General features: G+C 36.8%; 1 protein-coding gene across 3 annotated transcripts in view; it reads left to right on the forward strand.

The window, feature by feature from the left end:
* Positions 1 to 16,095, forward strand: part of LOC107737103 (vascular endothelial growth factor C-like) — a 38,393-nt gene extending 22,298 nt beyond the window's left edge. For all 3 annotated transcript variants that reach the window (XM_016548530.1, XM_016548533.1, XM_016548532.1), the window contains exons 5-7: positions 10,161 to 10,264; positions 13,642 to 13,960; positions 15,031 to 16,095. In XM_016548530.1, the coding sequence (XP_016404016.1) occupies positions 10,161 to 10,264; positions 13,642 to 13,960; positions 15,031 to 15,145 (538 nt within the window). In that variant the 3' untranslated portion in view covers positions 15,146 to 16,095. The remainder of the gene's footprint in view (positions 1 to 10,160; positions 10,265 to 13,641; positions 13,961 to 15,030) is intronic.
* The last annotated feature ends 6,646 nt before the right edge of the window (positions 16,096 to 22,741 follow it).

Raw genomic sequence — 22,741 nt, forward strand, 5'->3', positions numbered from 1 at the left:
GTTGGGAAAGGCAAAGGGTAACACATTTTGGAAATTGGCCTTTACACATACAGTGCAGTGCTGCCGTTCAACATTTGATTACTTTGTTTACCAAAACACTCCCTGTCAGATGGAACAAGAGAGGTGTTACATTAGTAATGAAATATGAACAAGCTGACAGCGTGAAACACCAAACCGCTTCAATAAATCATAGTTAAAGAGTTAGTTCACCCAAAAATGAAAATCATGTCATCATTTACTCACCCACATGTGGTTCCAAATCTATACGACTTACAAACACAAATGGAGATATGTTTAATGAAATCTGAGAAATGTATTTACATCCATTAAAAGTGTAATCCATCAAAACTATGATGCTTTAAAAAGTTCATAAAGGCAAAAGTAATCCATATGAATCTTTTGAAGTCTTCTTAAGAGACACAATCACATTTATATGATTAATATAAGGCTTTTATTCACATATAATCAATGATTAGTGCACATATACAGAACACATCAAATATGGTACTTGCTTGACTTGCGAGAACAAACCCAATAGGTTCTCGGGCATCAAGCAAGCACGTTTCATCTTCTATTGCCTTGTCAGATATACTCTGATAATGAGAAGAACAAAAGTATCAAGTATTTGGAATGGCATGAGGGAGACTAATTGATGACACAATTTTCATTTTTGGGTGGACTAACCCTTTAATTCTTCATCAAATATGTTCACATGTCAAATCGAAACATGTTAAAATGCTAAACAGCAACCCACGAGTCTCTCAGTGAAGAACTGAAGAAAATAACTGTTTATTGTTATGTGTTTCAGCACTGTTTTTTCTTAAGCCATCCCCTGTCAAAATGATTTGCGGTAGGGAGAGTAAAAAGAAAAGAGGCATCATCCCCCCACTAGGTCCTGCACAGCCAGGCCTTGCTTAAGAAAAAGCAGATGTGTTCCTAGGGCGACCTGCACTGTGGAAGTGTGTTATATGTTGTTTTGGTTTCCTGGACACACTGAGGCTTCATCTCCTCATTCCTCTCGTGCTTTCATGCAAGTGGGGACAGCACAACGTCTTTGCATGTTAGGATGCCACTTTTTAGAGATGGAGAATTCAATGTGGACATGCAGCTTTACCTTTAGCTGACGTCATTTACTGTGTGCTTGTCTCTTTAATTGTTTACAGCTGTCTGTACAGCTGTAAAGGTCAACAACCGGGCTGGGGACTTGCTGTCTTGTGATCTTGTCCATGTTGCACAGTGTGCTTTCTGAATTTGTTCTTGAATAAGAGAAGTTTTTCATTTAATCTGACTCCAAGGCCAGATTAATTCAAGATCACTCCATGTCATCTTTGAATGCTTTCAGCTTGATTCTAATCTTATATTTGGAAAATTCCTGCCCAAACCTGTGCCATCTGATAAAGACAAGGGCAGTCTGTACCACTGGGGGTTTAACGCAGGGTGGTCCACTTAAAGTGTCCAGCTTTGGACCTCAAGGTGTTAACAAAGTCTCGCCGTTTTCGCTGTTTGCAGTGAAGGAGAAAACGTACGTGTTTAACCTCAGATGTGTGGTCTAGAGTGTAACGTAGCATATAAACCCTATTGGTGTTATCAACGCTTGTGCAATGAAATGGCAGAGGGCTGGTAGTGATTATCAGCAGTTGGCTCGTTGATGCGTTTCACTTTCTCTCACTTTGTATTGTTTGGGAGGTGATGATTCACTATGTAGGGAAAATAGAGACTCTTCAGGAGGAGAAACATTCAGACATCACTGGGGCTATCAAAAACAACTCGGACTGTTACCTAATGACTTTTGACCCTCAGCTGCTCTTTATATGCCAATGTGCGTGTGTGTTTTTCATCAACTCATCAGGATTTTACTATTGTTTTCATAGTCAGTTTGGAGGGAGCTGTGAAGCACCATCCCCTTACTCCATTATTCTGTTGATGCAATGTTTGTAGTATGCAAGTTAAATTCTTATAGTCTACAATGTATGCAATGTTTTAGCAGGGCTCTTGCAATGTAGACCACTCAGTTCAGAATTAGAATCAAAACGAGAAAATAATAGACAAGTTTAAATAAAAATTAAAAAAAAAATAATAATAAATAAAAAGTTATAAAAATATACATATAAATATTTATATAATATACAGTATATATATATATATATATTATAATAAACATCAGACAGAATTGTGAATGTACAGAATTATCCAGATATCTATTTACAGAATTAGATATTACTTTGATTATGAAGAAAGTTATTTATTTTTGATGCAGTGTAACCTGGTTCAAAATGCGATGCAAAAACTGTTGTGTAATTTTGTTGTGAATAATCTGATTCTGTAGTTTGTGTCCAAGTGCATCAAAATATGTATATAATGAGAATATTATAATGTAGAATATTTTTACAATATTTAATTCAATTAAATATCAAAAAAGTAATTAGACCATTGTTATGTAATGCTTTTACTATGGGGGATGTTGAAAGCTTGCATCTGATTTGTTGATGAACCTTCTAAAGTGTGCAATTCGTTTTTAGGAAACACAGCTAAAGTGGTTCCAGTCAGGTCTTGGCCGCATTATAGTTCTATATGTTCCAGTTCTAAATTTGACAAAAACCAAAAGCATTGCGTTTGGATGAAATTCTAAATTTTAATTCAAACCACAGTTAAATCTGTCTGTAAAGAGTGTGCCTATTGAGCAGGTAGAGGAAACCAGACGTCTTGGAGTTATACTAGACAGCAGGCTGAAGTGGTCAAAACAGAAAATATGGAAACAGTTATGGGAAGAGGTCTATCAGTCATTAAGAGATGTGCAAAATTTTTACCACAATATTGCATTTCTCAAATTGTGTGAACAATGGTTCTTACTTATTCAGATTACTGTCCAGTGGTTTGGTCGAGTGCATCAAGTAAAGTTTTGGAAAAATTACAGTTAGTCCAGAACAGAGCTGCAAGACTCACTCTAAACTGTAATAGAAGGGCTAATATTATAAGAATGCACAAAACTTTAGGTTGGCAACTGGTGAAGGATAGCACAATTATTTCCCTGCTTTGTTTTGTAAGAAATATTTCAGTATCTAGAGTTCCCAATGTCCTGTACTGTCGACTTTTGTATAGTAGTGCTAGTCATAATTTTAACACCAGGCGTGCATCAAAAGGATGTTTTTTACTTCCTGTTTCAAAAACCAATGAAAACATTTGCCATTGGATATTACATATTTTTAATTAAAATGAGGTTTAAAAAATATTTATAGGAATATTTAATGACACAATATATAGTAAATTGTTGGTTTTGAATGATTGTTGTGTTTGTATGTTTTATTGACTTTTATTGTTGTGGATTAATGTAATTTTGTATTTTTTTACTGGTTGGACCCCAGAAAGAACAGCCATTACTACCTTGGTAGTGGCTAATGGGGATCCAAATAAACAAAAAAAATAAAATATCAATTTCAAATGTCCTTATTACCTACAACAGCAAAATAACCTCTTTACTTCACTTCGTGTCATAGCTGCATTACCACCTCAGGTGTGCATTATTTTTCATTGGCCTGTCATCAATTATTCCTTATGTAAAACATCATTAGAATGATTTTCCAGCAAAAATAACAATATTGTGATAATGCGTACTCATATCTTGATATAAAATTACCTACACACCACTGATACTGCTTTATTCTGTTGATCTGAAGATCTCTTGGTTACAGCAACTGATTTCAATCTCTGTAATCTCTGTATTCCTGGAATGTTTCGCAGTCCATTATTGTAGGTATGATAAGTCGTGTTTTCAGCATTGAGAAATACAGAGTGAAGAGGTTGATGTGAAATATGTGATTGTTTGAACAGCCGACCTTTATTTTGGCATTTTAATGTGATTTAAAGTGCAGGTTGACTATCCCTTGTAGTGTAGTTTACATTAACATATGGAAAATGGATATTTATATCCTCTTTAGACTTTTAAATGTAAATCAGTTGAGCTGCAGACCTCTTCAGACAGCCCCCAGCAAAGAACGAATCAGCTCTGTGTAACAAACAACATATGGGCTTGTTGAATTACTGTAGAGGTGGGACTGCGGATTTGTCTCTATGTGGCCTATAGATGTGAATGGCGGCATAGTCGTATTAGAAGCATGTTCTCCTAGCTTATACATTATCTTCCTGACACCTTGCTAGACTAAATGGAGTCTTCTGTTTTGCGTTACGCAAGGAGCAAGTGCACATGTTAGTCATCCAGAATGTGTTCTTCCACCTCGCGTGGACCATATCATAAGTTCTTTTTAACTCCCCCTCTGTTCTCTGGAATGTGTTGTCTTATGCCACTGAGCATATGGTAATTGAAAACACATTGAGAACCTTGTGCATGTGTAGTTTACCACTGAACAGTTTCAGGCCTATTCGGCAATTTGCTTTATTTCACGGTTCTGATATTCAACAACTTGTTTCTCTTTTTCTAAGTAAACACCCGCAACACTAATTATGCCAACATCTGTTTGATTAGCTTGCATGGTATGTTTGAAGATTAGAAGGCAAAGCAGACTGACATGTAATGGTGTTTACAGTGCATTGTGTCAGAAAACTTGTTGTTCTGTCATCAAATACATAACACATACTGTGTTCAGTAGGGTGCAATCTCAACACACTCAACACTTGCGTCAGTTACACCTACTGTTGCTATAAACAAGCTTATTCAGTGGTTGCTCAAGTTTCCATCACATGCCTTCAGACAGGCAGCAATATTCTGACTTTTAAGAGTATTTGACTCAATTTAGCTGTTTGCAGTCTGAACTGCAAAGAAGCGTTGATTTTTACAAACCCTTTTTTTGTAATGCATCTTCTGATGCATCAAATGGTTTAATCAGAGATATTTATTTTTTTCATCCTGCATTTAACTCATCTGTGACATGCAAATTACACAGTATTGTCTCATTATCAACATATGGAGTGTTTATGGAACATTCACAATATGGATGAATGGAAGAATAAGCCTTTTTTTTTTTTACATATATTGGCCATTGTTGTCTCATACATCTTGTAAGATGCTCACAAGAGCCTAATTTTCAGTTCCTCTTCAGGAACTCGAGCTGCGTCGGAAAACGCTAGGGGAACGCCTTCTGTGACCACGCTCTGAATAACATGTGAAATCAGTCCAATAGCTGAGCGGGACGTCACGGGTGGGTTACTTCATGACCAGGAAGCTATAAAAGCACGTGCGGCGGAGCCAGCGTCAGCTTTTCTGTCATTAAGCGCTCTGTGTGTGTCAGTCATATTTGTTGTTGTCTGTCAATTGTGAAGGTCTATAAGCTCCAGCTATGTCTAAGCTCATGCAAAGACAAAGCATTTCAAGGGCGAGAGCAAGCCACGTTGTAGGTTGTGTGTTCCTCCCTGCCCAAAGAAAACGTTATATAACGAGTGGGGATACACACAGCCTGTGCGTGGTTTGCTTGGGAGCGAAGCACAGTTGTTACTGCCTTGCTTCGCTCTCAGAGGACTCTCTTTGAGGAGGGAGCCTTCACTAGCTTTCCTCGCGGTGCCGGCCCCGCTTTCGCTGAGGCGGAGCAGCGGCTGTGCTCGTGGGTTTCGCGTATGGATCTGCCTCCTAATCACCAGATCCGGCAACCGCTCTCGGGGTGTCGGAAGCCCGCGCTGCGGTCCTTCCCACCGGGGAGAGGGTGCGACGCTCCGCCTGTCTTTCTCCAAGGAGATTGATATGGAGGGCGTCAATGAGCTCGCCAGTTGCACAAACCTCAGTTACACAAGCATATTATGCCTGATATTATAATGAGCAGCATTAATAGGGAGCGGAGCTCGCACAGTCGGCTCCCGCTCAGCTATTGGACTGATTTCACATGTTATTCAGAGCATGGTCACAGAAGGCGTTCCCTTAGCGTTTTCTGACGCAGCGTCTCGTTCCCTCGAGGAACCAGGGTTACATACGTAACCTGAGACGTTTTCTGTCCTCTGTTTTCTTTCCATACTTAACGGCTATAGGCGTGCATAATATATTAGTACTTATTTTTTAATTAGTTTATATTTATTATATTAGTATGCATGTATGTATTTGTTTGTTTGTAATGGAATGTTGGATATTTAGTAGCAAATGCCAATTTTTCTTATTTTTACATTTTAGATCACATTTTCAATCCTCTAATCTTCATTTAATTAAATAATTAAATGTAATAGCACTGTCAAATATTTAGCAAATCTCAAAATTAATATTTTTTCATACTGTACATTTTAGTGTTGTGAATTAATTTATAGTATTTAAGATTATTAATATTATTATGTTAGTGTTTTGTTAAAATAATAATATTATTATTATCTTTCAGCCATAACATTAAAATAATTATTGGCTTCGGAATCAGCCAGAAATTGAATATCGGTGCATCCTCAATAATGGCTGTTTTCTGTCATTACTGTAACAAGTGAGTTACAGATACACTGCATATTGACTACAAAGAAACAGATCAGATTTTATTATTTGCAAAATGACATTGTGGACAGTTGATCCTAAAGATCAGATGTAAAACCCAATTCAGATTTGTGTGCACAGTGTGAACAAACCCTTAATGACGAACAGTTCTACATGGGTAATATATCACCCATGCTGTCTAGGTGGAAAAGCAGTGATTTCATGGACAGCCAGACAGGAGGGTTGATCTATGCATGAGAATGGTCCTTGGTTGGACCTGATCCAGCCTTGGGTCATGCTAACTGGTTCTGACCTCTCACCTTTTAGCCAAGGGAGGTTAATGATAGTGGACTGTAACTGGAGCTGTTACATCCGAGTCAGTTCTCAGCAGGGTGTAAGACTGAACAAACAAACACGCACACACTTGCACACAGACACACATATCTTCCAGTGCAAAGGTTGAGTGCAGACCGTGAAGTCTCGTGTCTCTCTGATCTAGAGGGGAAACCCACATCTGAGCCTGGTTTTTCGCTGGATAACTCTGAAGCCAAATCTGCCTGGGGACCTGACATTATGCCCGAGCCACTTAAACTCACAAAAACAAAGAGAAGGAGAGAGTGGAGGGTGGTAAAGAGAAAGAGAGAGAGCGAGAGAGAGAGAGAGAGAGAGAGGGAGGTGACAAAGTAATAAATAGCTTGGGTCTGAATGGCCCCAACCCTTATCGTTCGCTTCCACCTCTTTTTTTTTCTTCAAAAAAAAAAACACACAAAAAAACAGTTTGCTCTCTGAGGACTTGTTCATGAGTGGTATTTCCTTTAGGATAGGCTTGGAGAGAGAGGGGTCTGTAGGTCTAAATTTGACTTTGTGATTGGCTAAGTTCAAAGTTAACCCACAGTTAAAATGTACCGTCTTCACTTTTCTTGTATGCAAATCACACAGCAATTACTGTTTTTATATGTCAGTATTTCACTGTATACTGTGTCAAAGTAATGTCCATATGACAGAAATTAACCATTCGAAAATTATACAAATCATGCAGTTAGTTAACGTCACATTTATTTAAGCAGAAACAGTGAACACATTAAAGTAGAGGTTACATTATGTGATCATAATGATTACAATTTAAGGAAAATGTAGAAGTTTCATTGATGTTGACGTCATCTGAAGTCCTTGCAGGGGTTGGCGTCATCTCTTCACAGGTGTTGGGGTCATCTAAATCTTTGTGAGAGGCTGGATCCAAACTGGAGCTGGCATAATCTTTAGTTGCATCCTGAGGTAGAAACAGAATAAATAGTGTAGCTACTGCTCATTATATTTTAAGCTAAAGATAATCATGCACATTTGATCCGATATAACTATAGTACAAGGTTATGAGATGCATTATGTAAATGCTTGGCTAAAGAAATGTGTCTGAGCCCTGAACATGATCAGAAAGGCTATTTCAGAGTTTTAGGGCCTTATAAGTAAACAATACTTTGTAAACAATACAGAACTTGCAGTATACAATGCAGTATATAGCATGCTACCATGAATGATTCAGATTGCAGTATGTTGCAATATGCAATGATGTCTGCAAGTGTTTAAAAAATATGCTTTTAATAGCTTCTGATTGCACCAACACTTTTTTTGGTCATTGCGTAGTCATTTTTTGGTCATTCTGGTTTTGTAGGGATAGCAGAAATAATGAAACATTGGTAATAATAAACTTAAATTAAACACACTGACTGTGGTCATATCATATTAGCACACACAATTCAATTCTTTACCTGTTCCGAAAATATGTCTAGATTCAGTAATGTTGAAGTGTTGAATGATAAATTAAATGTACTGTATCACTGTTATATTTATCACATATTCTACTGAATGCAACTTCAACGTTTGCATTCTATTTGAATTGTATCCAACTCTGTAAATTAATAATTTTATTGACATTAGTAATGACGTGTCAAAGATATCTAAGGCAAAATTTTATAAATGTTTTGGCTAATAATTTTCTTAATAAATGAGCACAAACCAAAAGTGTTAGTTATCAATTATGTCCCCTATACTGAAAATGTGCACAGGCTGTTTGTTTAAATATGAGGGAAAGCCATTTTAAACACATCATTCTTTGTTTGTATTTTTCCCAGAATTCTCGCCAGCTACTCTTCATAGTGAGCCACTACATGACATTATTAGTGGATGGAGTCTTTCTAGGGGTCAGGAAAAGCATTGCTCTTGGCCTTTCAGTTTCATTGGACAGTATGGATTGTGGCAGTTTAACTACAGAATATTACTGTTACATCAGTTTCAGAGATTTGTTTATGTGCTAATAATAATTTATTGTAAAAATATTGCATGTTAGAATCTATGTTTTATGGCTTTACTCCCAAATAATCTATGAAGTCGTAATTAAAACTAGATCTCCTTAGGCCGCACATTGTTGACGTTTATAGATGCCTTACAGCTGTGGATATATGTAAATGCATTGCAGATGTTTAAAACCATATGCATATACACTGATTACACTCAATGCAAATGGAAAAGATGCCTTGAAATTCAAAGAGGTTTTAGAAATGACCTCCTCACACAGTTTAATAGAACAGGACTCTCCTCGATGGGTTGCTCCGTATCATTTTTCGTGCCTGCAGGCAATATCAAATCCCATACGATTTGCAGTCTACACTTAATGGAAAAGCAAAGCAACGCTTTCACACCAGTGTCGATCCACTCTTAGCGTAACACTCACTTTCCAATTTTTTGAGATTCATATCACTTCACCAAAGACAACGCAGAGTAAAGTTTATCTTGGGTGAAGCCTGTGATTTCACTGCCCAGTACCTGCAGCCTGGACTTAAAATATGAGGCCGTGAGAAGATAGATGGATAATGGAGCAGACAAGAAGATGAGTTTGAGCTTGTCTGTGACTTCAGTTTGGATCCTCCTAGTAGACAGTGTTGGAGTTGGAAAAATAAATGGAATGGAAAAAAATAGATGTGCCAGTTGGTTGTATCATAATTTTGAATTGAGCAATGTCAAATGAAAGTCACATATTCCATATATCTTTTGTGGTTAATAGTTTAAGAAATCTAATTCAGTTGCAGAAATTAATTGCAATACTTAGTGTATTGCACAAGATTGAAAGAATTACAATAGCTATATTTGGACCTGAGTATCAGTAATTATTGAAACATGCAATGTATTTAGATTTCTTAAAATATATTGCAGTATTTGTGGCATCTGCATAAACTATTTGTAAGAATCAGCCCCATACTGCTTCTACTTCATTCAGTAAGACCTCCATGCCAACTACACCATGTGCTACTGGGTAGCAGGACAGCAAGGGACTCTGATAGCATCACTCCCTCCTTCCTTCTGTCTGAAACAACTCTGATTCTTCCATCCTGTTGATAGACTGCCAGAGTCATGCCAGACCAAGAATACAGTATAAAATATTGTGCTTCTTCAGGACAGTTCCTTTGAGGTGTGTTTACTTAAGAAATGAAGTCAGTGATCAGAATGAAATATATGTGTAGCCAGTCAAGTCATCTTCCATGTCCTCTTTGAAAGTAGGGCTTTTTATTATTGAATCAAAGAGCACATACAGGCTAATTTGTGTGTCTATGAAATATAAGTTTCTGGGTTATAATAGTTACGTCAACATTTTTGTTTATATGAGTCAGTGCTTGTTGAATTGAAACTGTTATTTTGCCTTTTATTGTGGATTTTTTTTTTTTTTTAAACCGACGCTACTGTCTGTCTCCTTGCTAATCACTTATTTCCTCCACAGATGTCATGTGGCAAATAAAACATGCCCAAAGAATCACAGCTGGAGTAATCGCTTGTGCAGATGTGTGCCACTACCCGACACCCTTTTTTCAAAGACACATTATGGTAAGTGCTAATGCACATGTTTACAGCCTTACAGTGCTGTGTTTTGCATGTGTGTCTGAGCGTGACTGTATGAAAGAGAAACAAACCTACTGAAAGAGGGACCCAACTGATGAGAGAACTTCTATTAATTGAATTCTTTCAGCACTATTGGACTTTATGCAACATCATTTGGCACACAGTCACCAGTACAGAAATATATCCATTTACAAGAGAAAAAAAGTTTGTAAAATTATTATATTAACCATTTTGGCCAGCTGATATACAGTATGTTTGTCTTCTTGGAAGTCATGAAAATATTTGAAGCATTTTAGTATGTATGACAAAATTAATTAATTAATTTGCTTAAGTTACTGCATTTAGAACAGCTTATTTATTTATTAAATGTTTATTTGTTATTTATTTATATTAATAAATAAATAATTGGTATTAATATGCTGTTCTAAATGCAGTAACTAAAGCATTAGAATAAATGTATTTATTCATGCACTCATTTATTAAATATGAATTATTTATATTATTTATATTAAAAAATATATAAATGTGCTGTACTTGGAATGGGTGGTGACCGTGCAAACGTTGGTGTCCACTCTGGAATTTAGGAAATAGTTTATCATGAAAGCAGAGCGCAATCACGGAGCGAAACTCAGCAATCAACACCCTGACTACGTGTCAACAAAACAAAGCCTACAAATACATGGTTGCATTTCTGTAGAGAGGAAAGCTGCCATAATAGCTGCTTTCAGCTTTGTGGCAATTGTTCAAGCCAAACAAAAACATCCCCAGCAAAGTGTGCTCATTTAAAATGGAATAATTACTCATTCTAACCCTTCTAACTGATCTCAGGTTCAGTGCGATGGTAGTGACATACTTGTCTTCCTTACGCTTAGTAAATATGACAGGTCAAACCTGTTGTGGATATAGCAGTCTGTTGGTTTATGCACACAGCATAAGAATCCATAGAAGACCCTAAGGCTAAAATAGGCATACAAATGTGTGAGTGCAGTTAAAAACAGTTGCACACATATTGGGGCATTATATTAAATTTGAAAAGACAGGTTGATTTGGTGTGGATGGTTATGTTCCTATAGCATACTCGCCAATTTTGTTGACTGTCATGCTGAAATGGAATAATATAGATTTGCGTTCAGCTCCACTGTAGGGGTTTGGGGAGTGAAACAGGTAAAATGAATCTTTGCTAAAGCAGACACACTAGGAGGAATGTTTCGGGACTGTTATTCTTTTTGCTTGCTTCATGGAAAAGTCCCACATCACCTTTTACTTGGCTCAGTCTGTGACAGATAAGCTTTATACTGCATACAGTAATAACACATTACCTTGTGGGTCAGCTTATTTTGACCACTAATAGTATTACAGATTCACCTCTTTCCAGTTGTGTAATTTCATATGTTCCCTCTCAAACATATAAATGCTCAAATGTAGCAAGATCTTCCTCTGCTGCAGTGGCAGGTTACATAAGACGAACTGATGCTATACTGATATAAATGGTCATCTTGTTTCCTCTAGTACTCTCTCTCTCTTCCACCTCCTCTCCATGTCTGTTCTGTATGTCCTTTGAGGCACATAAACATAGCTGAAATGCTTTGAGAGCAGTTATGTGGCTTGACCATGACAGAGAACCATTGCATAAACACTGATTGCTGTCAGAGCGTGCAACTTTGGCTGGATTTTGTTTGGTGCTTGTGAAGCAGCATTTTGCAGTATGGGGTATATTTTCTTTTGTTTCCGTGTGGTGTGAATGGATTCATTTTTTAAATCTGTGGCTTGATTGTTGGAGTGTTAATGATAAGAGTAAGATAAGAGTGTCTAAGATAAAGTCCAAGATAATTTTAAAGCATGTTTTGAGAGATGCACTTTGTTTTTGTTTTTTTAACTTTCATACGTTGTTCACATGTTGTTTACATTTATTGAATTTAAAAATGTCAAGTAAAAATTGATGACATTACCTAAACGGTGATTGTATATCTTAATAATTATTTTCAACACATTTTGTAACCTGAACTAACTTTGCCATGTTCAGTTCTTTTCTTTCTTTTTTTATTCATTATGATATCAGAACAGTTGTATCACCCAGACACTTTTGACTTCTAAAATCTAAAAAAAACAAAAAAACAACTACAAATATGTTTATTACAGAATATGTGTATTCATTGCAAATCATTGCAAGTATGAAATTTAGTTTTGAATGTATTTTTGAATACATTAATAGGTCCGGACAAAGTGAGTGTCTTGTCATTGGCCATAAAGAAGTTGGTGCCCAAAAATGATTTTGCACAGACTGCATCTGATCTGCTCAATTCCAGTGACCCAAATTATATATCTACCCTCATTTAGCCAAACTTAAAATAAATAAAAATAAAAACCATTTATCCAAACTTTGAATACCCTAAAAGTGTTTCAGAAACAACAATCTAAATCCAACACCTGCAGAAATGTGCGCCCCATGTTATTCTAACCAATATAAATGCTGACTTGAATCTCAATTATGGTAAATGAGGTAAACCCCATATCTCTCAGAGGGAATACATTCTGTGAAATCATATATGTGAGTTGAATCCACAGTGACATATTTAAAAAAATCCCTCTGTGTTGTGAAAGAAGTTTTTTAAATGTGGTTATTCCAACAAAACCAGACCAGTATGGTACCTTTCCACTGAAAACCAAATATAGTTTTTTATTTACGGTAACTGAGCAGTTTCCCAAGAGAAATGTCTTGAAATGTCAACGGCAAACCACACTACAAAAATACCATTGACATGCCATGAATGTGACAACAACTTAAAGTTAAAATCATAATGGTTTAAATGACATAACAGTTTGTCTATTTTGCAAGGTTCTCTGCACATATGTAGAGCAACAACATGCTAACAAAAAGTTAATGTGACTGTTTATAAACTCCTTCTACATGACTCTAATTCTTCGTAATGTGGCCGTGATTTATTTAATCATCAGAAAACACAAACACTCGTGACAGGAATTCACTTTCTCTCTTCAGCCAAGTTCTTAGGCCATTTTGTACACTCCAAAACAAAGGAAGGAATATACTGTAGTAGAGTTGAATTAGCCACCGAATGTAATGTTTTCATCAAGATGTAAAGTAAAACATCTGTTTAGACCTTTTGGGGGTAGCATAAGAAATGCTGAGAAAGGCTGTATTGCTAAACAGTTTATCATGTCTGATTGCTAAACAGTTTATCATGTCTGACAAATGTGCATGCTGGACATTGTTCTTTACTTGTGTAACGCTCTGGGAATTGGCCAGGCATTCCATAGCATTGACAAAAGATTTCCTCACAAATGTAAAAATAAGTTGTAACATAAAATAAGGGCTTCTTTATTTCTCTTCTCTCCATCTGTAGACTTTGAGCAGGACTTCTGCGGTCCCGACAAAGAGCTGGATGAGGAGACTTGTCAGTGTGTATGCCGAAAAGAGCTGCGAACGGCAGGCTGTGGACCGCACCGCTACCTGGACAAGAACACCTGTCAGTGTGTGTGTAAAGCGAAGCACTCTTCCTGCAAGCCTCATCAGAGCTTCAACAAGGACACCTGCCAGTGCACCTGCACCAAGGTGTGTCCTAGTAGTCAGCCTCTCAACCGCACCAAATGTGTGTGTGAATGCACAGAGTCCCCTAACAAGTGCTTCTTAAAAGGAAGGCGGTTCCACCCGGGTACATGCAGGTGAGAAAAGAGTTTGCTGCTATTTATCAAATGTAAAACGATTGCCTTTTCAAATACTGAAGGAGGGTCATAACAGTCTGCCATTGGAGGGACAGAATGTCCCGCCCCAAACTCACGTCGTTGAGTTCATGTTGCTGGTTCTGCCTCACTTTGCTGTATGAATTATGCTGACAGGGCATGCAGCCATTACAATTCCTTTTAGTTTTAGTCATCAGTTTGATATTTTTAATTTAATTTCAATGTAATTTAATCAAATAATTTCCCATAATTATTTGATTTTATCTGCAAAAATTCACACAGCGTTATATATAGAATATAGCCTATAGAAAGCAAGGAGGGAAAATAAAGGCTTGGTTTCATAAACAGTATGAGTTAAACCAGCTCCAAGATGATTAACTAAATGTTTAGTGTGATGTGACTTTTCATGCTCTTTCTCTCTCTGACCTGTGCAACTGAAAAACCTGCATTTCTATTAGTTTCAGTTCTCATTTTAAGTTGATTTACACTGTTTATGTGAGAGCAGGAATCAAATGTCTTTGGTGGGGCCTAAAGTCTGTGGGGTAACAAATGAGGTCTTATTTATTAACATTGTTTAATGCATTTGTTAACATGAACTAACAATAAGCAATGTATTTTTTTAAAGCGTTTATTAATCTTTGCTAATGTTAGACAATATACAGTTGTTAATTGTTCATATAAGTTCAGTGCATTAAGTAATGTTACGGATGCAAAATTTGATTTTAAATATGTATTATTAAATGTTGAAATTAACATTAAGATTGCTGTAGAAATATTTTTCATTGTTGGATAATGTTAACTAATATATTATTGTAAAGTGTTACAATAGCACAGCCTCTTTTGTCAAAGATTTACAGTATATTTGTATCCGTTTCATCATTTATTTTTTACATTTTATTATTAGCTTTTTTTGCACATTGATCAACTTTCTACAAGTAATACTGTGAATGGTGTTTTTTAAATAGCTCTTGACAAAATGTTACTGCTGCACTTAAATGCTACAGTGATGATGTTTGATAGTAATACCATTTTTTTTCATCTCTTTTTCTTAGTTGTGTCAGGCCACCATGTAACGTGGACCCCAAGAAAAGAGGATGTAACGATAATGAGTATTTCAGTGAGGAACTGTGTCGCTGTATACCCACATACTGGGGGAGACTGAACTAAACACAACTAACAGCTCAGGTGGCGCTGAATACTAACGGACACGCTGGCATTTGGAGCAGTGCTATGTTCGGCTGCTGCTTATCTGACTCACATGTGCTAGTCATGTGGACTAGCGTGGAGTAATGGGAGACAAGAAATGTCCACATTCAACCCCACATATCAAGCATGGGGTGAGCTATCAAGGACCGAGAGAGATATTTCTGAAGGCTGGAGCCATGTTTTTTCATTGTTTTAATTGAATTGTCTATTCGTATTTGTCAGATAATGATTATATAATTTATTGCCATGAAATGTTTTGAAACTCCCTTGTTCATAGCATTCATTTCGAATCTCTGCGAAGAAAAAACACTGTGATCAATATTTTTGTATCATGTTAAGTCCCGTAAAATAAAGTATAAAGTTGTATTATATATTGTTAACTTATTTATAAGCTAGACTATCTTATTGAAATAATACTGCACATGATTAAAATGTATTCAGTTTTGACTATCAAATATATGCGCCAATCATTCCAAATTAAATTCTATCAAACTGACAGTGCAAGCCAGCAAAGAGATGTTTTTTTTTGTTTTGTTTTTTTGCTGGAAGCATTGCTTGTTGACAGTCTAAGACCATTACGCAAGTCAACCAACAATATTGAAGACTCTGAACGGAAATACAGCACATAAACCTGGATATTGACCATTAATAGCTGAAAACCGGTGCTACTGAACATATATGCAGTTCCATAAGAGTTACATGAGTGACAATATACGCTGGGATGAATGGAATCCACATCACGTCCAACCTGCCTCCTTAAGAAAAAGCAGTATTAAGTGGAGAAAGTCCTTTTAAAACTTTTGACCTCAGTAAATAAATACATGGGAGGAATGTGATTGGCCCAACTCCACTTGGTATCCGCTACAGTTTCAGCTTGACCCTGTAAATATAATAAATCACCTCTGCTTCCATCCCAGTCCTTGTGTTTGAGTCTGCCAAAAGTGTGCGTGTGATTTTTCACTGTTTCTCATTCAATAGAAAGTAGCTCCATAATGGAACCATAATCTTCATCCATCGGATGAGAAGGATCAAAAACAAGCTCTGGAGCTAAATCCAGCACGTCTTTTGTCTTCAAGCATATTCATACAGCAAGTGGCCTCTTTCCCTTGTGTTTTAACCTAAGCCAACACACACACACACACACACATACAATGGAAAGTTTGGGAACCCCTTGCAGAATCTGTTTAATTTTCAAAAGAAAAAACAAAATAAGAGAGATCATACAAAATGCATGTTATTTTTTATTTTGTACTGTCCTGAGTAAGATATTTTACATAAAAGATGTTTACGTTTAGTCCACAAGAAAAAAAATGGCTGCAATTATTAAAATAACCCCATTCCCAAGTTTGGGAACCCTTGGTTCTTAATACTGTGTGTGGTTACCTGGATGATCCACGACTGTTTTTTTTTGTTTTGTGATGGTTGTTCATGAGTCCCTTGTTTGTTCTGAACAGTTAAACTGAGAAAAAGGTGTGAACCTTAAAAAAGGTTCAAACATTCACTGATGTGCCAGAAGGAGAAACTATGCATTAAGAGAATAAAAGTAAATTTTACTTAATTTGTCTTCCGGGAAACATGCAAGTATCTTTTGCTTCTGAAGGGCAGTACTAAATGGGAAAAAAAATGATATTTCAACAAAATAAGAAAAATTTGGACATCTTCATCCTGTTCAAAAGTTTTACCCCCGGCTCTTAATGCATCGTTTCTCCTTCTGGAGCATCAGTGAATGTTTGAACCTGTTTTAATAGTTGTGTTTGAGTCCCTCAATTGTCCTCAGTGTGAAAAGATGGATCTCAAAATCATACAGTCACTGCTGGAAAGGGTTCAAATATGCTAACGATGCTGGAAAACTGAAGAATCTGCAGGAGCTGGAGGATTTTTCTGAAGAACAGTGCTCAGTTTAACTGTTCAGAACAAATAATGGACTCACACAGTACTAAGAACCAAGGGTTCCCAAACTTTGAATGGGGTTATTTTAATAATTTCAGCTATTTTCTTTCTTGTGAACTAAATGTAAACATATTTTATGTAAAATATCTTACTCAGGACAGTACTAAATAAAAAATAACATGCATTTTGTATGATCTCTCTTATTTTGTTAAAATTATTCACATTTTCACAGATTCTGCTAGGGGTTCCCAAACTTTCGCATGCCACTGTGTATATATATGCTCACACATCACCTCCTCTCCTCTTTAGTTCTAAGGTCGCATCACTTTTACATCTGGACTGTATTTCCTCTTCCTTCTCTAACATTGCATACTCTGACATGCTACCATGGACTTTATGCTGTAAAATTTTGCACAATTTATCTATTTCCAGCTGAAACGAAGTTTCCCTGTAACCTGGATTGCAACAGATTGTACCTTAGCCATCTGCATCCGCTGCACAATCCCAAGAGAGACCTGATAAAAATAACATGTGTGCGCTCACAGTGAATCACCGTGAAATAACTAGAAACAGCCGCCCAGTCAGTGGATATGAGTATTTGAGAATGGGGGGGAAGCCATGTCTGGCCTGATTTTCCCCTTTGCTTTGGCTTACTTGTTCATAGTGAATGAATACGAGGTTTACATTTCAACATGTACCCGACATTGGGTTTTCGTCTGGTGCTTGTATTCCAATAACCTAGAAACGAAAACAAGTACGGACATGTAAATAAATGAGTGGTTTGTTCTGTTAATTTAAAGAAGTTTCAGACGTCCCAGATAGAATGTTTATACAATGTAAACAAAAATAAGTGACGACCGAAACACAGCACAACAACGAATTTACGAATATATGCGGAGTAACGTAAATTTGATTATGCGTAACTTGTGGTAGCCAGAACATGTCAATAAGCAGAAATATGTTACACTGCTGAAGAAATATCTCTCCCTGTGTGTGGTCCTGGGAACCTCAGCTAGAGGTCATCAAATAAATCCTTAAGTCCATAAAAGCTATCATTTCTGCCTGTATTTTACACCTGAATGGGCTCCAGTATCATGCACCTGGCATCATTTAGGTGTCTGCCGCACTGCCAGGTTTTGCATTGCAGTTGAGATCACTGCTGTATATGCTGTCTTGTCACACACTGGATGCTATGTAACTTAACTCACCTGCGCATGATTTTAATATTGATTCAGATGTAAAAAAATTAAGTTGCAGTTGGTTAGTGATATTATTGCCTTCATGTACATTATCCACACATGACACCAACAGGTCTGCATTGTTTGCACGTCCCTTTAGGGGAAATGCATAATTTATTTTCGGAGCTGATTGAGGAATCTGTTTGTATCATTACTAAGGGTCCTGCAATCAGCTGAGTCCCGTCCTCATTTGTCTGAACGTCCAGCATGCAAATGTATGCTTCCAATCACTCACACAACTCCCATTGTCAAGTTTCTGTTCAGGACATTTAATTAAAAAAATTCTTCATTGGAACAGATTTGGAGAAATTTAGCATTACATCACTTGCTCACCAATGGATCCTCTGCAGTGAATGGGTGCCGTCAGAATGAGAGTTCAAACAACTGATAAAAACATCACAATAATCCACAAGTAATCCATGCCATCAATTAATGTTTTGTGAAGTGAAAAGCTGCGTGTTTGTAAGAAACAAATCCATCATGGCATTTAAATGTTAAAAAATTGCATCTGGTAAAAATGTTAAGCTGTGGATGGTATATGAGTGAAAGTTTTGTTTTACTTTGCATTTTTTTAGAATATTTTTCACATATTGTGGGCTACATTTTTTAATTTATGCATGCATATATTCTGTTTATTAATTTCAGATAACTTGCACTTCTAAACTACTTTTCTAATAATACTGCTGCTACTACTACTACTACTAACAACAATAAGAACACTAATAATTAAGAGAGATCCTTATAGAATGCATGTGTAGTTATCAAAAACCTCTCTGCAGCATTTAGGAATGTTACTGTTTGGGTATTAAAAGTGAAAGTTAACCTTTAGTGAACATTCTTTATATGTTCTTTACACAAAAACCTCCATGCAACATTAGTTGGTTATAAACAGTAAAACAAATAACTTTCCTGTAACAGTAGAAGTTGTGTTCCAAGGACGTAATGAAAAGGGAACCATATAGTAACATTAGAGGAACGTCTGTGTTTGCTGGGTATGCTCTTCAAATGATTGAGACATGGAATGACTCCCTCTCAGTGTCCCTGACAGACCCAAGAGAGAGAACATGGAATGACTGACTGATTGGCCCGGAAAACAGACCCCATTTCTTTCTCTTCTCTCAGAGGCCATAAATCATGGATATTTCAGACTGAGTTCCTGAGGGGTCACAGTATTTGGCCTCTTTGCTGCTTTTATGGATCCGGCAGCATTGGGAATCATGGTTGTCCTGCTGTCACTCAAAGTTGCGTGTTAGTAAGTATAGTCATATGAAACGGTCCATATTATAGTACAATAAGGCTGGTCAACCTGACCTACAGGATGCAAATCCTTCCATAGCACCTCACCCTCTTCCTGCCCAGTCAGTCGAGCCAGAGCGCCCCCTCCTACATTTTCCTCCTTGCCTGAAACCACCAAACCACCACAATAAACACACAAGTTTAAGAAGGTAAACACCTCCCAACCACTCCTCCGCTAAAAGATTAAGACTTCCTCTAAATTAGACGTCGCCTTATTTCCCACGTCTCTGCCTTTCAACATGGCTGGGGTCTAAATGTTCATCTCTTGAAAATGACAGCAGCTTCTGGGAGCAGAAAAATTAGCTGTCTGCACTAAACAGCATCCAGCTTCATCTCCTCAGCGAGTCGGTCCAGCATGAATTCCGCTGAGGCCTTGCTGACAAGAGAGGCCAGAAAAAGCATCTGTGTGCCCTGATGGGCCTGCTTTTTTTAGCGTGTGGGAAAAGGAAACCATTAAGTGATTATGAAAAATTAATCGAAAGGGCAAGAAAGAGAGGATGTGGATATTGGCAAGTTGGGAGGGTGTTTTTCCTTTCAGCAATTAAAGCCACCCCATGTACGTCTGTGAAGAAACAGCCAGGGGTCAACAGCCCTGCTATAGACACAGACTTCTCAGAATCCATCTATCTGTCTTGGTACTTTTTCTATAGCATGTCATTTAAACTTAAACATGGCATTCCTTCTTTTTGGAGAGCCTAAAATAGTTATAATCTATCAAGATAAGCTTTCGAAGCAGATGCCATTTCAAGCCATTAGGTCTGTGATACTTTGGAAAAATGGCCCAGAATAAACACGTGTATATTAAGATCCAGTAGATATATTAAGCTTCTAGCAGATAGAGAATTTTTAGCACATCTTCGTTCATTTCAAAGAGAGTAAGGATGGAACAAAACTAGAAATAAAAGCACATTTCACACTGGTGGTCTAAACCAATCCAATCCAATCATCAGATTACAGTCAAAATAAAAACAATGGTCACATTTGGACAGAAATATCAATGACCAGTTCAACCTGCAACAAGATCTACAATGTGATATTTTGACAATCGGTAGGAAAGTAAACTTCAAATTGCTCTAATTTCACACTATGATAGCTGAAGCGTCAATTGAGGGTTGTCTTATTTTTTACAGCCATGCCAATTATTTCCTTTGGCTGCATTAGGATGTTTTGGTTTGATCAATTTTTAATTTTACAATTTGTGCTCTCCCATGGATAAAGACTGTGAGTAACATTTGAGAAAACAAATGATCTTGTTTTTTCATTCTCTGAGAATAGTTCACTTATTAATGGTTATTATTATTTCATATTATCCTATAATTAGTTCAAGCAATGTAGTCCTCATTCACAGATATGCTATCCATTTGATCCTTTTCTGGACATTTAATCTCTAAAATGGTGTTTGTAAAAAGTCCCTTAAAGCATTTAAAACTAATAAGAAATGCAAATGGAATGCATCATTTCAGTATATAGTAAAAGAGTGCTTTCTGCTGGTTCAGGCTGGCTCAAAATTGGTTGAAATAACATGTTTAGTCAATAAAAACCACAGTTAAGCAAGTCCAGCTTGTCACAGCTTCAGTGTGTTCTTTTAAAACCACGACAAAGATGATGTTGAGCATATTTATTGCAGTAAGGCAGGTCAGCGTTCAGAACTTATTTTAATATTCACTAAAAACAACCTTTTAATAAAAATTTCAGAGAATCATTTCAGAAGGTCCAATTTGAGATGTTATGTTATGATGTTAATACTTAGTTTGTCTTTTGTCCTATTCAGCATGGAAATTACCAGACGTCACATCATTGTGCAATAAAATCATAATCAGATTCATTTTGATTGTGATCAGCTCCAAATAAACATGTGAATAAACTAAAAAGTAAATAGATCTCAGTTTGTACAATGAGTATTTTATGCCGTTTTAAAGGTCAAAACCAAAGTAGGTGTGTTTACATGATAATCCACAATGCAGAATCTATTATACAGTCACACATTCTGCATCATCTTACCCCTTTAAAAAACTTGTGGACAGTAGAATTATCAGGAGCCTTTATGAATATGATCCATTGTTTCTAAATCCATCTGATAATTTCCATCTGTTCTCAGCCACCAACATATTTGGGAAATTCCTCCATTGTCTATAGAGGACTATGTGTGCTGTTTGGAACAATTTTCAAATAGGACCAGTTGTATGTGCAGATTTTACAAGTAAGCATTCTTCAAGCCATAAACACAAAGGCCTACTTAAAAGAGAAAGCTTCACCCTTACTTCTGGAATTGCTTTGTGTCATCTGGGAACTGTTAGATTAGGCTTATTCTGTAAATATGGTCGGATACTGATGTTTTGAAGCCATCTCACAGGTCGCTTGCACAAACAAGAGGAGATTTACCATTGCTCTCCACTATGGTCCACAGCTATATTGGAGTCTACAATGGTTGTTAAAACTTTGAGAATGAGCTAAATCACAGGCAGGATCTATAAATGCATGGCTTTAGGCTGTTTTTGGGCTACTATAGCCTGTAAATGTAATTCGCACACTCCAGATGTAGTCTGAATCCATCTGAAACAGCCGGTGGTGCCCAGCAACACAAACACAAATTCAGTCTTGCTTTTCACACTTTTAACTTTACTACTCTTGGAGAAAGCCATTTTGCAACACATTTTCACAACTGAGCTCCATACAGAAGACAAGCCCCTGTGTGGCTTAATGAAACAAAACTAGCCAAGAGGAGAGGTTCGTTGAAAGCCATTTCTTTGCGTTAACAACTGAGTTGACCCAGACACCCTCAGCCCACCTGCTTTGCCTTCAGTTGGTTCACATTTTGTGAATATATATAAAGAAATATGCAATTATAGTGCATATAATTACTTGAATGCACCTATTTTATGACGAATTCGATTTTGGGGGGAAGAAGGGGCAACAAAAAATGTCAGGGGGATAAAACTTTATATTATAATGAAGAAAAAAGTCAAAAAAATTAATTTCATTAAAAAAAAAAATTCTTGAAAATAAAAACCGTATTAAGTAAATTGGCATAATTTTATTATTAAAGAAATGTTTAATCTTAAACCTCAGAGGACACAGAACACTGCTATTGCAAATCAGAGAAACTTTTATTGTCAAAGCACATAAGTAATGT

This window comes from Sinocyclocheilus rhinocerous, unplaced genomic scaffold (assembly GCF_001515625.1).
Source record: "Sinocyclocheilus rhinocerous isolate Xijiao unplaced genomic scaffold, SAMN03320098_v1.1 scaffold344, whole genome shotgun sequence".
In the NCBI taxonomy this organism is placed as follows: domain Eukaryota; kingdom Metazoa; phylum Chordata; class Actinopteri; order Cypriniformes; family Cyprinidae; genus Sinocyclocheilus; species Sinocyclocheilus rhinocerous.